General features: G+C 42.3%; 1 protein-coding gene across 1 annotated transcript; it reads right to left on the reverse strand.

The window, feature by feature from the left end:
* Positions 1-1,498: 1,498 nt before the first annotated feature.
* Positions 1,499-2,974, reverse strand: Tmem200a (transmembrane protein 200A). Its single transcript, XM_028766411.1, has one exon. The coding sequence runs from the start codon at positions 2,972-2,974 to the stop codon at positions 1,499-1,501; it is 1,476 nt and encodes a 491-aa protein (XP_028622244.1).
* Positions 2,975-18,615: the final 15,641 nt, after the last annotated feature.

Genomic DNA, 18,615 nt, shown 5'->3' on the forward strand with positions numbered 1-18,615 from the left:
GACAGGGTACCTTTCCAGAGGGAAGATGTCTGTGTAAACACAGGTTGGGATTCTGGGATGCTACTCTTACAAATGTGTCCTTTCTGCTCTTTCTAGTAACTGCAATAGGAATGTTCACAAATGTTTAAGCTTTGGGAAAAATCAGCAAAATTTCCTGAGTATTCCATTAGACTTTTGTAAATAAAGATTTTATTTTATGTGTATAAGTGCCTATGTGTATGCATGCCTGGTGCTCACAGAGGCCAGAAGAGAGTGTTAGATCCCTTGATACTAGAGTCACTAGACTGAGAGCCACCATGTGGGTGCAGGGAACAAAATCAAGGTTCTTACAAAGAGTAGCAAATGCTCTTAACTGCTGAGACACGCTTTTATGACTCCATTAAATGATTCTTAAAACCATGTTACCTTTATGGAAATGAGAAAGATGTCTAATGGAAACATTCACTTTAATATAGAGTATCATTGGCAATTTAATATATTTGAGAACCACAACTCTCAAAACTTGTCCTACCAGGAGAGAGTCTTTGGAGTTTGCAGAAGGCTTTCCAGCACAGGGTAAATCACAAGGCAGTTTATCAAGTGCTAAATTTTCTTTAACCACCACACTTGTGGTGTGTGAAGATGTGAAGAAATGCTGAGGTTAGCTGATTATTTTCCATATAATAATAATAATAATTTTTGGAAGAAAATAAGGACATAGGGGTGAATGAATTCTAGACAACAGCAGGTGGCTAGGTGTTAGATGCAGATAAAACTATGTTTGCTCTTTAGGTGGCGTTCTACAAACTACATTAGCTCATCCACTTTTCCCGTCACTTTGCAGAGAAAATGTTAGATTCTGAGGCTCTAAAGTTACAACTAGTAGCTTTTTGCTATTTATCTCTAAACCATGGAGTTCTCCACCAGTTTTTTTTTTTTCATTAAAATATAATCCTAACAGAACTGATGTGTTAAATACATATATATATACTGCCCATAAACAGTTCAGAGTATGATTCACAACAGATGTAACAGAAATGAGTTCTCCTGTTAATCAATGTAAGCAATTCTGTATAAAACAATTCAGAAAATCACATCTTAAGACTCTACTCCTCCTCATTTATAAATATGTCTATTGAGTTTTGGACCTGAATTTAACCCTTGTCTACACTTTGGTACTCTGCCCTTTCTGTACTGGCTACTTCCCTCTGTGAAGATGATCATCTGTGATAGGATTTGAAAGTAAAGCCAAGTTCTTAATATGAATCCAGGTATTTCGCATCCACGTCAACAAAAGAAACCATGCTTTCAGAGAGTGAGAAAACAAAAATCTCACATGATAATCTACAGCACTGTATGAAAAAGAACCCATACATACAGCCCTCTTCATTACAGAATTAACCAGCCATTTCTAACACACTGATGTTTGATTTTAAAAGGCTTACAACCAAAGCTTTAAGGAGGGAAACATTGGCTAAAGTAGTATATACCTCCATGGACAATGGTCTATTTTTAAACACTAAAACCTTGTCTCAGAAGTTCCTCGCTTTATGTTGTTACTCAAAAACTCATCATGTTCAAAACTCAAGTTGTTATGAGATCTTGAGATCATAAGAAGTTTCTCTTTATTCGTAAAGTCTTTTTTGATTGCTGTTTGGGGAACGAGCAACCGATCCATTGGGTCCTCTTTGTTCTCCAGTCTCATATACCCTTTGCTGTTGCTCCGATCTAACCGGGGCCAACTTGGGTGCTTCCTCTGTTCTGCCTGCACTGTGAGTGTGGAAGGACCTCGGTCTAAGTCTAGGGACTTGGAGTGAGAAGAGAGCAAATGTAAGGATGTGTTGGATCCAAACTGTCTTCTCGCAGCCCCGGGAGACAAGAGCTGTCCAGCCCCAGGTCCCAGAGCCACAGAGGACTTGTATTGACTAGATAGGGACTCCCCAATGGAATTATTCCTTGGGAGTAATGTGCTGGCAGGCTGGAAGGACTCACCAGAGCTTGGCAGTGGAACCACGAGGGAATCCATTGAAAGATTTCTGGACCTACTTTTGAGGTTGTCTGGAACCTCGGTGATGCTGTCTATACTGGGCTCATCAATGACACAGTTATTAAGTTTGATCACAGGCAGCGTGAAAGCGCTGATGGATGATGACACGATCGATTTGGTGTCACATTTCTTGGAGCTGCTGGTCTTGTCATCGGTGGTCTTGGCTGGAGGTGGATAAAGGCCAAAGACGGAGACTGCACTGTCAGATAGCAACGGGGGCATGAGGTGTCCTGGGCTCTTACTTTCAGTCAACATCATCTCATCCTCCTCCACAGAGCTGTCCACCCGAAAGCTGTTCCGCATTCCTGAGAAAGAGGCCAAGGTGGTGGCAGCCAGCCTGGATGCACAGGGGCTGCCGTTCTGCTTCACCTCGGTGTCTCCCAGCAAGCCTGCGTACAGGCCATTCGCCTGCTTCTGCTCCTTGAGTCTCAGCGTGTGAATGTCAATGACTGTGGAATAGATATCCCTCATGTGGATGATTTTGGTTTCCTTGTCACGGTTCTCATGAAGGATGGCATTGGCACAGATGAAAATGAAGATGCCAATGCCCATGGTGAATGGGCCAAGCATCTTCATCTTATCGGAGTGTAGATGCTGCTCAAAGAAGCGCACTACCACACCGCCCTGGTTCCGAACCACCTGGGTCTCATTGGTGGACAGTGTGGTCTCTGCATCGATGAAATGCTCCTTCTGGGGCCAATATCCAAGAACTGCCATGGCGATTCCTATGATGGACACCAGCACTCCCAGAATGAGGAAAAAGCCAGATGGAGAATAAAGTCGGATTTTCCCTCGGACCACCACGACGTCAGCTCTTGGTCGCCGTCTGACTGGTTTCTGGTCCTGGGTAGCAGGCAGTGGGCTGAGGTTGATGTGTTGCTGGGACCTGGCAGAGTCCTGCCGCTTCAGGGCCGCCAGGCCAGTGATGACCCCACCAGTGGCTATCATAGCTTCCTCTTGTGCTCTGAAAAGAAAGGAAACAGATGGTCCACAGGTGAGCCTGGGGAGACTGCAATTCAGTCTGAGGACTGCTCACACAGGGCGTTGGCTGCTATTGTTCCTCATGATAAAGGTAGAGGAATAACTTTAAAATCCACAGTTGGGGAGGAGGTTATGTTAGTGGTCTAATGTGAATTTCTGGAGTGTTTCTCTCTCTATCTCTCTCTGTCTCTCTCTTAGTATTAATGAAGTTGGAGCTCAGGAAATTTTTTGGTTAAATAATTTTCACATCTAATATATTACTGCCCCTTAGCCACTAGCCCCTGCCCCATCCCCAGATATACAATTTTCATCATTGTTTATGCTATTTTAAAGAAATGAGCACTTGGGTAGGAAGACGGATGGTCAGTTGGTAGTGTCTACCTTACAAGCATGAAGAACTAAGTTCAATATTCCTTTAGATCTGGGTGTGGTGGAGTGCTCATGTGAGCTGGGCACTGGGGAGGCAGAGATAGGAGGATGGATGCCTTGGGGACCCAGACCGCCCAGCCTAGTGGAACCCACCCATTCCAGGCCAGTGAGAGACAAAAGCAAGGTGGATAGAAGCCTGAGGAACTACACTAGATCTTGACTCCTGGCTCCACATACATGCGCACGCACGCACACAAGAACGCACACAACAGTACACAAGAGCACATACACACACACACGCAAAGAAAAACACAGAATACTAAACAGGCCAAAGGAAATCTCCAGACTTACCAAAAGAATACATTGCAGCGCCCATGGTGAAAGTCACCCATGAACAATTCTTGTCATGTTTAGTTTCTCTCTACATTGTCATGCCCTTACTTGCCTGGTTCTCTGGACACCACTGGCCTCCTCACTTTTTAAGTCATCCTGATTCTACACTGACCTGCCTATTTTCAATGTTAGCTCTTCCTTCTGCCCAAAGTGAATTGTCAGTCCCTAGAGTCCCTCCCTGGGATGCTGGTCTTGATTCTCCTTTGGCGTGCATATCTATTCCTACATCTTTCACCATGGCCTTTATGTGGATGAGTCCCCAGGCTGTGTCTCAGATCACACCCTGAATTTCAACTTTCATCCACATCCCAGGGAGCACACACACATCTGCACACAGCTGGCAAAGCTGAGCACACATCTGCAGGTACCACTGGTCTCAGGGTCACACCTGGCTCTTTAGTGAGGCCAGTCCTCAGTCTTGGGCCTGTGTGGTGATCATCACCCCACCCCAGTTCTACTCCCCCTTTCAGCAATGTTCTAAATCATAGAAATGTGATTGTCCTCTCATGACCATGAGACACTTGGGGTCTCAGTTTCATCTTTCTATTGCAACCCTATTCTTTTGAGATGTGTATGAACTATCGCTGAGTGACCTTCCAACTGCTCTCCAGCATTTGAGGTCCTCTTTCTGTATCAACCAGTTTACACGGAGATGGCAGATTATCCCATGACACACCTCTGAAAAAGCATAGTAGACAAAATGAACCTTGCTGCCTGCAGATTAATCTAGGATTTCAGACCCTATGGATTTAATCTCTCTGTTCCCTTTAAGGTGCACAAAATTTCCCATTTCTCATTTATAGTCTATGTCATGTTATTTCTGAGACCATTAGGAATGTTTCAGCTAGGTGGGTGGTGATGCACACTTTTGATCTCTTTGCTTAGGACACAGAGGCAGGGAAAACTCTGTGTTCAAGGCCAGATCGATCTATAGAATGAGTTTCAGGACATCTAGGACTAGACAGAGAGACACTGTCTTGAAAATAATAGCAAAATAATGTTTCAGCTGGACTTTTCAGTTCTTCTAATTCCCATCAGCCCCTGTCTTCATATGCTGACCTCTGGCTAATCATCAAAGCTCATGTTCCATCTGGTTTATAAAGTCCTTCTCCAACTAACTGACTCAGCTCTCATGTTCACACACGCTCCATTCCTCAGAACATTTGAACAAACTTGCAGGGCACTGAAGATGTGTATATGTATATATTTCATGACATATATATGTACACACATGTATATATTTACATGTATATATACATGTATATATACATATATACATATATATTCAGCATATATACACACATATATACACACATACATGTATATATATGTATATATATATGCTGAATTCTTCATGCCTCATAGTCAAATTCAATTTTAATTACCACTCTCCTTATTCACTGTAGTACCTTGCACAGAGCCAGTGTTCAAGAAATAGTTGCTAAAATGATGACTAAGGAGCAAGCCTTTTCCCAGATTTTCATAATTAAACATATAAGCAAAGAAAATGATCATACAAAAAACAACACTCTGTAAGTTGGACAAATGGCCAACTTTAGTTGGTAGAGAGACAAAGGATATTTTAAGATTCTCTAAGTCTTAGACAAGTTTCTGAAAGGCTATCCAATTCCATCTTCCAAGAGAAAGAGAGAGAGAGAGAGAGAGAGAGAGAGAGAGAGAGAGATCTCCTTTTGGATTCCTGCTTATAACTTCTGAATTGTTCTTAAATAACAGGGTTCTGGACTGTGTGTACCGTTTTAGTGAGCTGGCAAGGAGACCCATTTTGCTATGGAATTCTAACTAGGGTTAAGGTAATTTAATATCAAAGAATATGTATAAGCTTAGAGCCTCTCCCAAACCTTGGCTAAAACGAAGCACAGTTCCAAATGTTAAAGGAAACACTTAGTTTATGTTGCAGACCTCTAGCCTATCTCTTTACATATGGTAAGCTAAGGAAAGATACAGAAATCTTTTTGAATAGGTGGATTTAAGAAACAGAAACAAGGGTCTGTGATTTTTCCTTTGATTTCAAAGGAGCCATGCTGAGCCACATTCCAAACAGACATCCAGGCCTTTACGATTTGCTAAAGTATTTTGTTTTTTACTTCCTGAGGTTGACTGGGAAATGGCACTGGAAGAGAAAAAGTATTCTAAGAAAGAGGGATGACCACAGAAAAGTGGAGATGGGATGGGGAGGGGAGGTGGGGATGAGGAAGGACTGGGCTTCCATGTGAGCTAGCAAGGTAACCATGCTAAGCTAGGAGGTAGAAGAAAGGAGTCAATGCATAGAAAGCCAAAACAAACCTTGCTAGAGCAGTTCAGAGAGAAAGAGAGACAGACAGACAAACAGACAGAGAGGCAGAGACCGAGAGAGAGAGAGAGAGAGAGAGAGAGAGAGAGAGAGAGAGAGAGAGAGAGAGACAGAGAGAGACAGAGAGAGACAGAGAGAGAGAGAGAGAGAGAGAGAGAGAAACTTGTTGGTTGTGATAGGAATCTTATAAAAATCAAAGTCAATCTGCATTGGTCAGGCCTAGCTAGACAGAGCTACAAAGATTCCAAGAACCACCAAAGCAAGGTTTGGTAACAGTTTTCCCCTTAACTTGATTCAAAGAAATCCCACACTTCAGGACTCTATATCACCACTCAAAGATCCAAACTAAAGCCCAAGGGAAAAGCAAAGAAGCAAATTCAGTCACTGCTTCATGGAGCTTGAAACCTAATGGAAGAGCTAATAGCCCAAGCAGTAACCAGCTGGAGGTCACTCCAGAATGGAAGTTTCAATTAGGAAGAGCCTTGCCCCAGGGTGCATACAAGAGACAGCATTTTTTTTTTTTCACATTTATCATGGTGAGAAATCAAGTTAACATCAATTCAGAAGAGGTGGAGAGAAAGCCAGCAGAACAGGAGTATAGCCTTCCTTTTGGCCAGTAGTTCTCAACCTTAGTTGACCATTTAAGATTTAGTCACTCTGAGATTTAGTCCATTATCGTCTTGGTGGGTAGCACGGCAGCAGGCAGACAGATACGGTGCAAGATAAGTAGCCCAGGTCAGATCTGCAAGCAGCAGGAAGGAAAAAGCCACTTGACCTGGCTTGGGCTTCTGAAATCCCAAAGGGACCCCAATTGACACTTTTCCTACAACAAGGTCACACCTAATCTCAAATAGTGCCATTCACTAATGACTAAGCATTCAAATATTTGAGCCTATGGGAGCTATTTCTATTCAAAGTACCACAAGGACTGAGCTGGTATGATCTTGCTTTTTCACCACATGCCTCTGCCAGGCTATGAGTCTTTAACAGAAACAGCCCTCTTTACCTTGAACATCTCAGCTCTAGAAATGTAAGCAAATCATTCTTTGTGTAAATTATCTAGACTCTTTGCTGGAGTAATACAAAAGAGGGGCACAAATTCCAGTTAAGAGTGGTCAATCCATCCTGATGATTCAATGTCCTCCTGAAGATTCTCCTTCCTGAAACTATTACCTTAGGAGTTGGTGGTTAACATATGAATTTGATAGTCAAATATTCAGTCAAGTAGCTCACAGACAGAGAATTCAGATGAGAAAAACTTATTGAGATTCATTGGAAATTGAAAATCTATGTTCTCTCAATTCATGGAGTTGCTCCCACTAACTCCATACTAGAAAAGGACACAGGAAATGATGAAATCGTAAATAGTCCCCTATGTTACCACAACATCTGTGGGGTGGTGGGCTGTGAGACGCAGCTGGGTGACTGGTCAAGCACAGGCCTCAAACCCTGGAGCCTAATGGGACAGTAGGTGTTCAGCCTTGCTCCTGGGCCCCTGGTTCCTTTCACTTAGCTTCAGCCATCCACAGCCCCTCCCACAGAGAGGTCTATGGCCATCAGTCACTTGTAGGAACAGTGCCTCAGGCTCTCCCACATATAGATGAGGTATCTCCAAGCTCTCAGACCAAGCCAATAGACGTTATCTGCTACCAGGCCCTAACCCACACCAAAACTGTATATAAGAGCCATATTCAGGAGAAGTAAGTGTGTGCGAGAATCATCCCATTGTCCGAGAATTTCTGTCACAATAGCTGTAACACTTGGGAAGAGATCTGCTCTCCCAAAGCGCCTTCAGGACCCTCTCCCCCCTGCTAGCTAACCAGCTTCTCACTGGCCCAGCCCAGCCCAGCTCAGTGGAGAAACACCGACAGGTGCAGCACCTGGGAGCAACTGAGCAGCAACCGCGGAGACATGGGCAGAGGCAGCAGCGGGTGCATCAAAGGGGATTCCCCTTCCCTTCTCACACTCTATCAAAGGGGATTCCCCCTCCCTTCTCACACTCTATCGCCTTGGCCTGGACCCCCGGCACCTGACCAGGCCGGAGATCTTCATGGGAATCCCTCCAGAACAGGGACCCACAAGCATCTCCATTTTGATTTTCAGTATGCTTATCATGTAGGTATTGCCTGTGCCATTTCTCTGAAAGACATTGAATTATGTCCCTCAGTGCTAAAGGAGTTTGTGTTTTCAAGATCAGGAAATTCTCCTTTTATGAGGGAGTCCTGTCTTCTCATTCCTGAACTTGGCCTTCCTCCATACTTTGTCATTCCTTGCTCTAAGAGAAATCCAGATTGGCTTCTATTCATGGGTTGAGAGAATAAAATCCACCAGCCAAAATGATGCTTTAAAAATGCCACAGGTTAGAAAATTTCACAAGAAGCTTAATGTGCAAGAGTCTGTGAATTATGGGATGGCACATTTTAGTGCTAATGTGGATGGTGAATTCACTCTAGGAAAGTTGGCTTATTTGTAGTATAGAGGGATGACTGTGAAGCCTTCAATGGCCTTGGCAGGATGGTTGCATCTGTGTGTCTTGTGGATTTGAGTGTTCTCCAAGCTGCGTGACAGTAACTAAAGAAACTCAAATTCAAATGACCATTGGTCTCCAGCCTTTCTTTCAAGCCTTCAGGACTGTCACCAGTGTGTTCTGGATATCCCAGGACTAATATCACTGAACATGATCTTGATGTTGGTAAGCATCTCTCTTTCCAGTGTTGCTCCACAGATCATGGTAGCCATGCTGCTGAGGGCAGCTACAGTAACTGTTCTGTGGTGAGGGTTGACAAGTCGTCTGTGATCATAAGTAGCTCAGCTCTGCAGCTGGGACGTTTCTGCTGATATCTTGCATGCTGGTAAATTGGTGACTTCTGTAGCAATGGCTTCGTTTTAACAGTTTAAGCCACCTTCCTGTCAGGAGATGTAGCAAGTGGAGAGTGTGACAGTTATTGTTGAATGTCGAGTTTGAAGAGCTGGGATGTGTGGTGGGAACATATTTCTACTTTGGGGAAGATAAGCTTCTAATGCCTTCTATTCCTGCAAAATATGTCTCCCACTGGGTCCTGGCAGGGTGTTTTCTGAGCTCATTATGAATCTGCTACGTGGCCTTCTGGAGATTTCTGTGTTCCAGGGCTTCAGGGCTTTTAATCCTTGGAGAGTATTTGTTCCATGCCATTGTTACGCAGTTCATAATTGGTTTAGGCCTGCATTTGGTAGTTTGTCAGGCTAGTGGGTTTGTAGAGACATTGCTGACACAGAACCCACATAGATTTTCAAGGGCATTCTCTCTACGCTGCATTGTCTGTGAACTCTAAGATGTGCCTGATCACAATGGGTTACATATTACGTGTAGTGACTGGAGTGTCAGTCTGCCAATTCACTAAAGACAGGTAATAACACCAGCAAAGGACTCCAGAATAGGAAAACTTGTTGGTGCAGAACTAACATTTTGCAGATTTTCATATTATATCATCCTATGACTCCCTTAAGTCTAGTGTCCCCCAGTTCTTTGTCCTCATTATGTCCTCTCTGATTTACACCCTAATATTCCAGTGGGACCGTAACAGTGTCTACAGAACCGTCCAACTGCAAATGCTAGACGAACAGGTTGGGCTTTCCGGCCTTATCGTTCTTGTTCCTTATATTATATATTTAATATGATTCTGTAAATCTGAAGAAACAGAATTAAAAAGAAACACAAGCTCTCGTATAAACTCATTTCTTCCTTGCAACAAATGGATTCATGTTTCTAGAGGCAGAAGACCCCAGGCTTCTTGAATCCTTACAGACCACTAATAACCACACTTGATAGTTAACCAAAATATACCTTGATTTACTTAGTGTATGTACATGTGTGCATGCATATGTGCCTGTGTGTGCAAATCTGTGTTTGAATGTGTGTGTCTGTGTGTGTATATGTGTGTATATGTGTGTGGTGCATGCACATAATACTACAGTGTGCACATAGACATCAGGTGACTGCAAGAGCAAGTTCTCTCCTTCCACCATGTAGGTGCTGAGGATGCTCGTGGCTATCAAGTAATACAGGAAGGACATTTGTCATTCAGTTTCTTACCCCAGTAACCACATGCAAACCCACTAACACATACATGATGAGGCCTTCCGTTCTGTTCTCTTGTGTTTTCAACTTAGTTTGACAGACCTACTAGGCATCCATAGGACCTTTCTCTTTTGACTCTGGTAACGATATAAATTAAGAAAAAAATAAAAACTCAAAGTTTTAAATGTCTCTACTGGGAAGAAAGTCCTAAAACTGTTGTAGCTTGAACAGAAAATATTTCCATCTGTCACATTTGTGGATACCACATGGGGTTTTATGTAATGTTTTGTTTGGTCCTGAAGGCATAGATTAATTTTTACTTCCCTTGGGCAGGCAGTCTTGCAATCTGACAGTTTTTAAGCCCTAAACAAGGATAAAAATCCAAATATATGAATAGAACAGTGTCAATTATGTTGAAAATAATAGGCATACTTCAAGTGAGAAGATGATGAAAACCTTATGGTAAGGGCCATGAGGGAGGATGAATCAGATTCTGTGTGCATAGAAAGCTCTTGCTGATGTGCCAAGCCTCCGTTAATTGCCACTGCCTCCTAAAAGCCTTCTCTGATTTCTCTAGAGGCTGCTGAAGAGCACTTTGCAATGTTGCCATCTTAGAGCACTTCAGTTTAAACATTTGACTCCTTTCCTACAAGACTTTCTATCTCTTCATGGGGGACTGCGTTTTACTAACTTTGTGCTCCTGTTGCTACCCACATTTTATTCATATGTGAGACTCATTGGGTCAGTTCCTGTCCCACTAGGAGGTCCTCAGCTAGCATTTAAACCACAGGAAGATGCATAGGAAGGCAAGAAAAATAACTGGACCCCAAGTCTCACTAAGAAGGATATTTGGATTGACAAACTTCTAAAAAGTCTCTCGATTCTGGAAGTCTGATCTTTTGTGACTGAGAACTGTGCATGCCTGTAGAACCACATGGATGGTTCTATGGCCTGCTCAGGATGATAGGTTAATCAGAAGAAAAAAAAAATTGGAAGAAACAGATATCCAACAGGATGAGAATACTGAACACTGGTGTGGGTCAGTGCTGTGAAAACATATTCCAAAACACGATTGGCCTGTAAAAGATGGCAGCAGGGAGGGTGGGGTGCGGTGGTGATGAACAAAAACAAGGCTTTTAAAATGTTTGACACGAGCACAACGATTAGGCGGCTTCTTTGTGGTACAGTTCTGCACATGGGACATAATGCAAATCTCAGTAGAGGCAAAATGAGCTTCTTCCTGGAAACAGAAGAATGAACGGGGTTCAGGGGAAAGTAAGCCCAAGATAAGAGATTAGAACATATAAGGGCTTCAATAAGAGTGGAAGTCCATCTGTCTCCCCAGTGAGAAGAGTAGCAAGTGAGATTGTGTTTCAATGAGTGCGTTCTGATGTCTGTGGTGAACTCCAGTCTCTCTTAAGATGGTGAAGCTGTGGAGGTGGCCCATTATGTCTGGGATGCACAATGAGATGGGAATACATTTTGTAAAGCTTACCCTAATAACATTAATGCCTGTTGCTAATAAAACTATGGCTAGTTTATGAGCACTAGGGACAGAAAAAGATGAATAGGTAGCCATAACCTGATCTATGCTACTTTGTAAATTTTGGTTATCACCAGAATAATCCATGCATACAATGTTTCCTGACAGTTCCTCATTCTTTTGAATGCCTTCACAACCACAGTGCCAGGGTGTGCATTTCTGTGGACTGCATCAGGAATAGCTAGACCAGAAGGACCCCAGTAGAATAGCACAAGGCTTTGCTTTGTGCAGCCTTCTGCGTCCCTGTGTTTCCAGGTTCTGGAAGCTCCATCTACAATATTTGCAGGTGTATATAAACTGGGAAGAACAACAGAGTTTTGGAAGGTAACACTCTAAAGCCAAAGAAATGATAGAAAAACAGTCTCTATTTGGGTCTTTGATGATGATTGTTTTGTTGTTGTTGTTTTATCTTGTCACTTTGACAAAATATCCAAGAAAATAAACCTAGAATCAAGAAGGTTTATTTTGACTCACAGTCCATCATGGTAGCTGGAGAGGAGACAACTGCTCACAACACAGCTGCTACCCGGAAGCAGAGGCCAGTGAGTGTTCTTCCCAGCATGCTCTCTCCTTTTATTCAGTCCTTGGATCCAGCACTACACACCATTTGGAATGGAATGGGTCCTTCTACCTCAGCTAACCCCCTCACAAGCACGGCCAGAGTCGAGTATCCTAGGTGATTCTAGAATAGAATTCTGACACTTTGACAATATGAATCATCACAGAGGAAATGAGTCCCAGTGTAGCTCTGACAAGAACGGATTAAAATCAAAAGGAGAAGAGGGAGTGATCTGTTAAGGCTATGTCTAGATGCTGAAGGGAATCCAGACTAGTCCAAGGGGCTGATGCTCACCCCCAGCTACACTGCCAGCCTGATGTATCCTGTAGAGTTTCTCTGACTAATTTGAGAAACACAGTGATTTGCTCCACAGTCATAGATATGAGAAAACAACATCCTTTAAATCCTGAAATCCAAAGTCAGAAAAAAAAATTAGGGGAAAATATTCTCACACAAAAGCAAATGTGGAAGGCTGGTCCACAGTGCATGAAAGTATCCACCTTGCATGCCTCTAGGCATATTACCTAAAGTCTCAGTAAGGTAATTTTTCAAAAAGTTGTTTAAAATTGGGCATAGCATGCACATGTTAGATCCTAGCACTTGGGAGGCAGAGACTGATAGATCTCTACGTTCATGCCCAGCTGGGTCTACAGAGCAATTGCTACAGCCAGGGTTACACAGAGAAGCCCTGTCTAAAAACCAAAACCAAACAAAATGAATTTAAGTGTAGGATGGAGTAAGTGCAGGTTTTCACCATAAGGAAGAAAAGATTTAAGCTGGCTTTGCATTTGTTGAACACCAAGTGCCAGCTGGCATTTGCAGTCTAAAGATGGAGATGCCTGCAGTGGCTGTGGGTTTCAGTTTCCTTAGTGGAGCAGTCTGTGTCCCTCCACCACCAACTACATCCATACTGGTTGACACTGATTTTCCTAAAATAATGACAGCTGGTTGACATGTCTTAGAGTGCCTCCTTTGTAGAGTGATGAGAATGAAGCATCTAGGAAAGACATTTGCCTGCCTTGTTCCAAGGCCCAGCCCTCTCTTCCCCTCTAGTGTTCAGATTGGCTGTCACTACAGCAGGAAACTGTTTTTGTGAGGAATTCATGAGCCTCTATGTGAATAAGCCATGAGTTTGATTAATCAATGAGGCTAAATCCAATCTGTGAGTTAGTATACGATTACAGCCAATCTGAAAATTTCTTAGAGGATGATTAGTTCTGGGTATCTATGGTCTGAATATCACTGAAGATCAAGAGTGTAAAAACTGATAAGTATTTAATCAAGCAGTGCATGCATACCAAACCCCCATCATTATAATCTGACTTGTGTTAGATTTTGATGGAAAAAAAATAGGTTGAAGGCCTGTTTAAAACTTATGCTGAAGTGATTTGAAAAGGTATGGCTGCTTTCTGTTGGAGTAAACGCATTGTAATAAACTGTAAGGACTTTTAACCATTTGTCTGTCCATCCAGTTGAAATTAAGCAGCAAAAGGTCTGAAAGGGGATGTGAGTTCTGGCCATCTTGTCACCCCACCATCCTCACAGAGAGGCCACTGGTAGGGGTGACTCATCCCTGGGTCCCTGCAGGAAAAGGCTCTGAAGTATAGCAAGGCAGAAACAAGAGGAAGCAGAGCAGCTTTGGTTTCTGTGCATGAAATTAAATAAGAATTAGGCTTGGCTCCATCATGTCTATGATGAATACAAATGAAATGAACAGACGAACCCTCTCTGCAGCCCAAATCAGACTCCCTGTCCTAAGGAGGCCACTGCATGCACCGTGAGAAAATCCACTTCCAAACAGGCCCTTTTCTATCTGCCAGTCAACGTAAAAATGAACACAGTGAAACAGATGGACTGGCTTAAAGGTGGACATAAAACTGAGGGCTGAGCTAGAGAGGCCTTGTGCCCTTTGGAGGACAACAGAGAGCCCATGAGTGAGTCTAGTGACAGAGCCGAGAAAGCCAACTGGCCTGTTCAAGGATGGCTTATTCCTACATGCTTACACTAAACACTCTTAGGCTTAGATACTCTCCCCATTATCATCTTCTTCATGGAAGAAACCAATTTGTTTCCCCACTGGGAACTGAACCCAGGCCTCCTGCATGCTAGGCCAGTGCTCTACCACGGAGCCACACCCAGTTCCCTTTTCTTTCTAAGACAGGGTGTAAGTTGCTTAGTCTGGCCTTGAACTGTTGCAGCCGGCCTTAAATTTGTGATCCTCCTGTCTCAGCCTCCCTAGTAGCTGAGATTATAGGCCTGTATCTACAGGAAGGGTCAAGCATGCCCGAAACCAGTCCCTAAGGCATCCTGTGTCACTTTCCTCCCACGAATGCCGGGTAGAACTGTTTCTGTGTACCTCTACTTAAGTGCCTTTTTTGTTTAGTGATTTTAGCCCTTTTTATGATTTTTTCTGCCCTGAAAGGTACTTGTTCTAAAATTAGCAGACATATCTAATTCTGCAAGGAGGCACAGGTTGATTAATTTTACTGATATTGTCTAGGTTTCAGGGTTCCTTTTTCTTCTTATGTAACTGTAATTCTCAAATGGAAAGAAATAAAAGCCGTCCATGTTCCTTGTGAATATGTTGACAACACAGTTATACAGGGTAAAACATGTTCACCTAATTGACAGTCCCACCTGAAACATAGCACTGTTAATACAGTCATGTTGCCTTCCAAATCACATCAGCACATATCTACACATGCTATGTCGTTTTCAGGCACAGGATATTACCCTTCATACCTGTTTTAATATTTCAAGCAATAGGATATGAGTCTTTTTTCTAATTAGCCTATATCCCTCCTTTGAATATATAATAGTCCACCACTTAGGAATAGCATGACTGATTTGACCACTCTTCTGTTGCTGGGTCCTTTCTTTGTCCCAGATTGTCATTACTACAGAACCACAGCAGATATCTTCACATGTCCTTTTATATACACATGTGCAAATCTTTCTTTATTACATGTATTTATTTTGTGTCATTATGTGTCGGGGGTCGGATACACACATGCAGCAGGACACGTGTGAAGGTCATATCAGAGGACAATTTGCAATAATTAGTTCTCACCTTGCACCCTGTGCATTCCAGCAATGGAACTCAATCTGCTTTCAGATAGTTGCTGTTGACATGACTACCTGTCCCTTTTCTCTGCCCACAACTTTCTCCACTTCCTATGCTTTGTTCTCTACCTGGCTCTTTGCTGGCTTTTCTTCTCTCAAAGACCTTCCTCCCTCCTTCCACTCCCTCTTTTCATTTCTCCAGGGGTAACTCTAAGCCCGTCACTTATGTCCTTCCATCCTTCCTTCCATCCCTCTTGCTGTGTGGTGTGCCTGTGTCTATGCATGCTCATCTGCATGTGTGTTTGCTAGTGTCTTCCCCTAAAGCTCTCCACCTTATGATTTTGACAAAGTTTCTCACTGAATCTGGACCTTGCTGGACAGTCAAACTCCTGCAATCCTCCTGTCTCAGTATTTAGGCACTGGGATTTCAAGTGGTCCTTGCCAAGCCAAACTTTTTGTTTGCTTGTTTTGTTTTCCAAATGTGAGCACTCAGGATCTAAACTTGGCTACTCAGTGCTCTTGCCACAAACACTTTGCCCATGGAGCCATCTCCCCTGCTTAGTGCCGTGCCCTCAAAAACTTGCAACAGTTGCTGAAGCAGACAGAATAAGTTCAGCTTCTGACCCTTATTTCATGTCTATAAAATTATCAAATCTGCATGTGATAGATTATAAAACATCTTCAAACAACACACACCCAAGGTCAGTGAGAGGCTGGATGACAGCATAGAGAGCCACGTGGTGGTGACTCCATGGGACCTCTTTGGTATCTTGTGCATCTTAGCATGTTGAGGCACAGTGGGCTCAGTTTCTAAGAGCTGATTTCTTTATTTGGACACCTGTTTCTAAAGCTGAGGATATTAAAAATGGCTGCTTTCACGTAAGGCCCACTCCTATGTTCACACCCAATCAACATAGACATTGTAATTTTTTAAAAATGATCCTATTTATTTAGTGTGTCCCAATACCATGGCACATGCATAGAGGACAACTTGCAAGAGATCATTGACTCCTTCCACCAGGTGGGCTTGGAGATTGAACTCTTGTAGTCAGGCTTGGCAACAAATGCCTTTACCTATTTAACCATCTCAGCAGCCCAAGATTTTATTTTATTTATTTTTTATTATTTGCTATTATATGACAAGTACAACATAAGAATATACTGTATCACTTGTTAGAAATGCTTACATAAAAGTTTTCTATTTTATAATTTGGTAATATATTCTCTTTGATTATTTCAACACAACAATTTGTCAACTAAGGTACATTCAGATAAAGGAATATAATATAGTCAATTTTTTAAAAGTAGGAAGTTGGAAGACAAGAACTTTTCAATAAATACATTGATTGTATAGAAAAAAAGTGTGGTGAGCTTTCTTGTTTATTTGAAAATTTCAGACACACATACATGCACACATACATCTGAAAGAACACAAACTAGAATGTGCCTAGCTGTTTATTTCTTAACATCAATTCAGCATCACAAATGCACTACTGTAACTACTGACAACCAGGGGTATCTTTATAGAGAAAACATCCAGATAAGTCAATTGGAAATGTGTTCCTTTTAAAAGCTAACTAAATATGATTTTAGTCTTGATGATCTATTGTTTAAAATTTCAAATAGATCACTTAGAACATAACCTTTCCAGTTCATGTACATCTTTCTGCTCACAGTCAGATTACTTTGTTGCTAGATAAGAATCAATTTAAGGGCTACAGCCTAAATGTAAAATGAGTTTTCAGCTTGAACCAACCAGCTAAATGACATAGTTCCTTGTAAAAATTAGATATTTTATGGCTTAAGCAACTCTTCTTCAGCAATTTCCAAAAAGTCAAAGTGACTACTTAGAAACCAGGAGCATAAAAACACAGTCGTGTGCATGTTTTCAAATAGTTGGCTGAATAAATACAAATGTCTCTGCTACAAAGGAAACAATTCTTCACTATTTTTTCCAAGTACAGACTTTAAAAGATGTGACCTCCTTGGCTTCCACTGTCTGTTCTTCTGGAGTAAGGCAATCCCTACTCTCAGGAATTCCGTCTCCTCAAGAACCAGCACAGCATTCACTAAGATGCAAAGCAATGGCCTTACCACAGCAGATGGAGAAAGTCAGGTCATTCTAACCATCCAAACAACACTAAAAACCAAAAATGCACTGAGATTTCCTATCACGGCTGCCAGAGACTAAAAGGACAAGCATTGGCAAGGATGTGAAGTAAAGAGAAGCTTTGTATCTTGGTGGCAAAAGTATAAATTGGTTGACCCACCAAGGATGACATATAGAAAGTCTGGAATGAAAAGAAGGAGGAGGGACAGGGGGAGGAGAATAAGAAGGAGTAGGGGGGAGGAGGAGATGGAGGAAGAGGAGAAGAAAAGAAGAAAGGAAGGAAGGAAGGAGGAAGGAGGGAGGGATGGAGGGAAGGAGAGAAGGAGGGAAGAAGGAAGGAGAGAGAGAGAGAGACAGAGACAGAGACAGAGAGACAGAGAGAGAGAGAGAAGCAGCAGTACACAGTCCAGCAGCACCTCTTGAAAATGTATCCAAGGGAAATGAAGCTGGTAGGTCACTCCCATGTTCCCTGCATTGTCATCCACAATAGTCAAGGTATGGAATCAATTTAAATACCTACTAAAGTAACAGTGACAAAGAATGAAGAAAATTTGACACTCACATACACACACACACACACACACACACACACGAATACAGAAGGAAAGCCCTTCATTCATGAACAAATGGGTGAGTCTGAGAAACATTATGTTAGGTGAAATGACATAGAAAAAAGAATGTGTATACCTCACATATATCTGGGCTAAAAGAATTGAATTTATTGCAGAAAGTAGAATGGTGGTGGGGAATGGGATATGTGAGTCAAAAAGGATAGTGTTCAATGTGCACATACCCAGGATATAGTACATGTGTACCTGATACATGAAGAAATTCTAAAATCATGCATACGGTATATACATGTTATATATTCTATAGGATTCTGCAGCTCCTGGGTTCATGACCAACAGTAGCAGAAGATTACAGAGGTGTGTGAGGCAACTGTCATCACAACGAGCCATGCACTGCCTTTATCTACAAGAGGATGAGTTACACTCTGAAATGATAAGAACACAGCATAATGAAGTAGTAACATAGTTACATTTCATCACTGTCAAGCTTAGTACACAGTGCATACCTGCATGTACACATGCCATCACTGTCAAGCTTGGTACTCGGTGCATACCTGCATGTACACATGCCATCACTGTCAAGCTTAGTACACAGTGCATACCTGCATGTACACATGCCATCACTGTCAAGCTT

This window comes from Grammomys surdaster, unplaced genomic scaffold (assembly GCF_004785775.1).
Source record: "Grammomys surdaster isolate TR1022 unplaced genomic scaffold, NIH_TR_1.0 168, whole genome shotgun sequence".
Lineage (NCBI taxonomy): Eukaryota > Metazoa > Chordata > Mammalia > Rodentia > Muridae > Grammomys > Grammomys surdaster.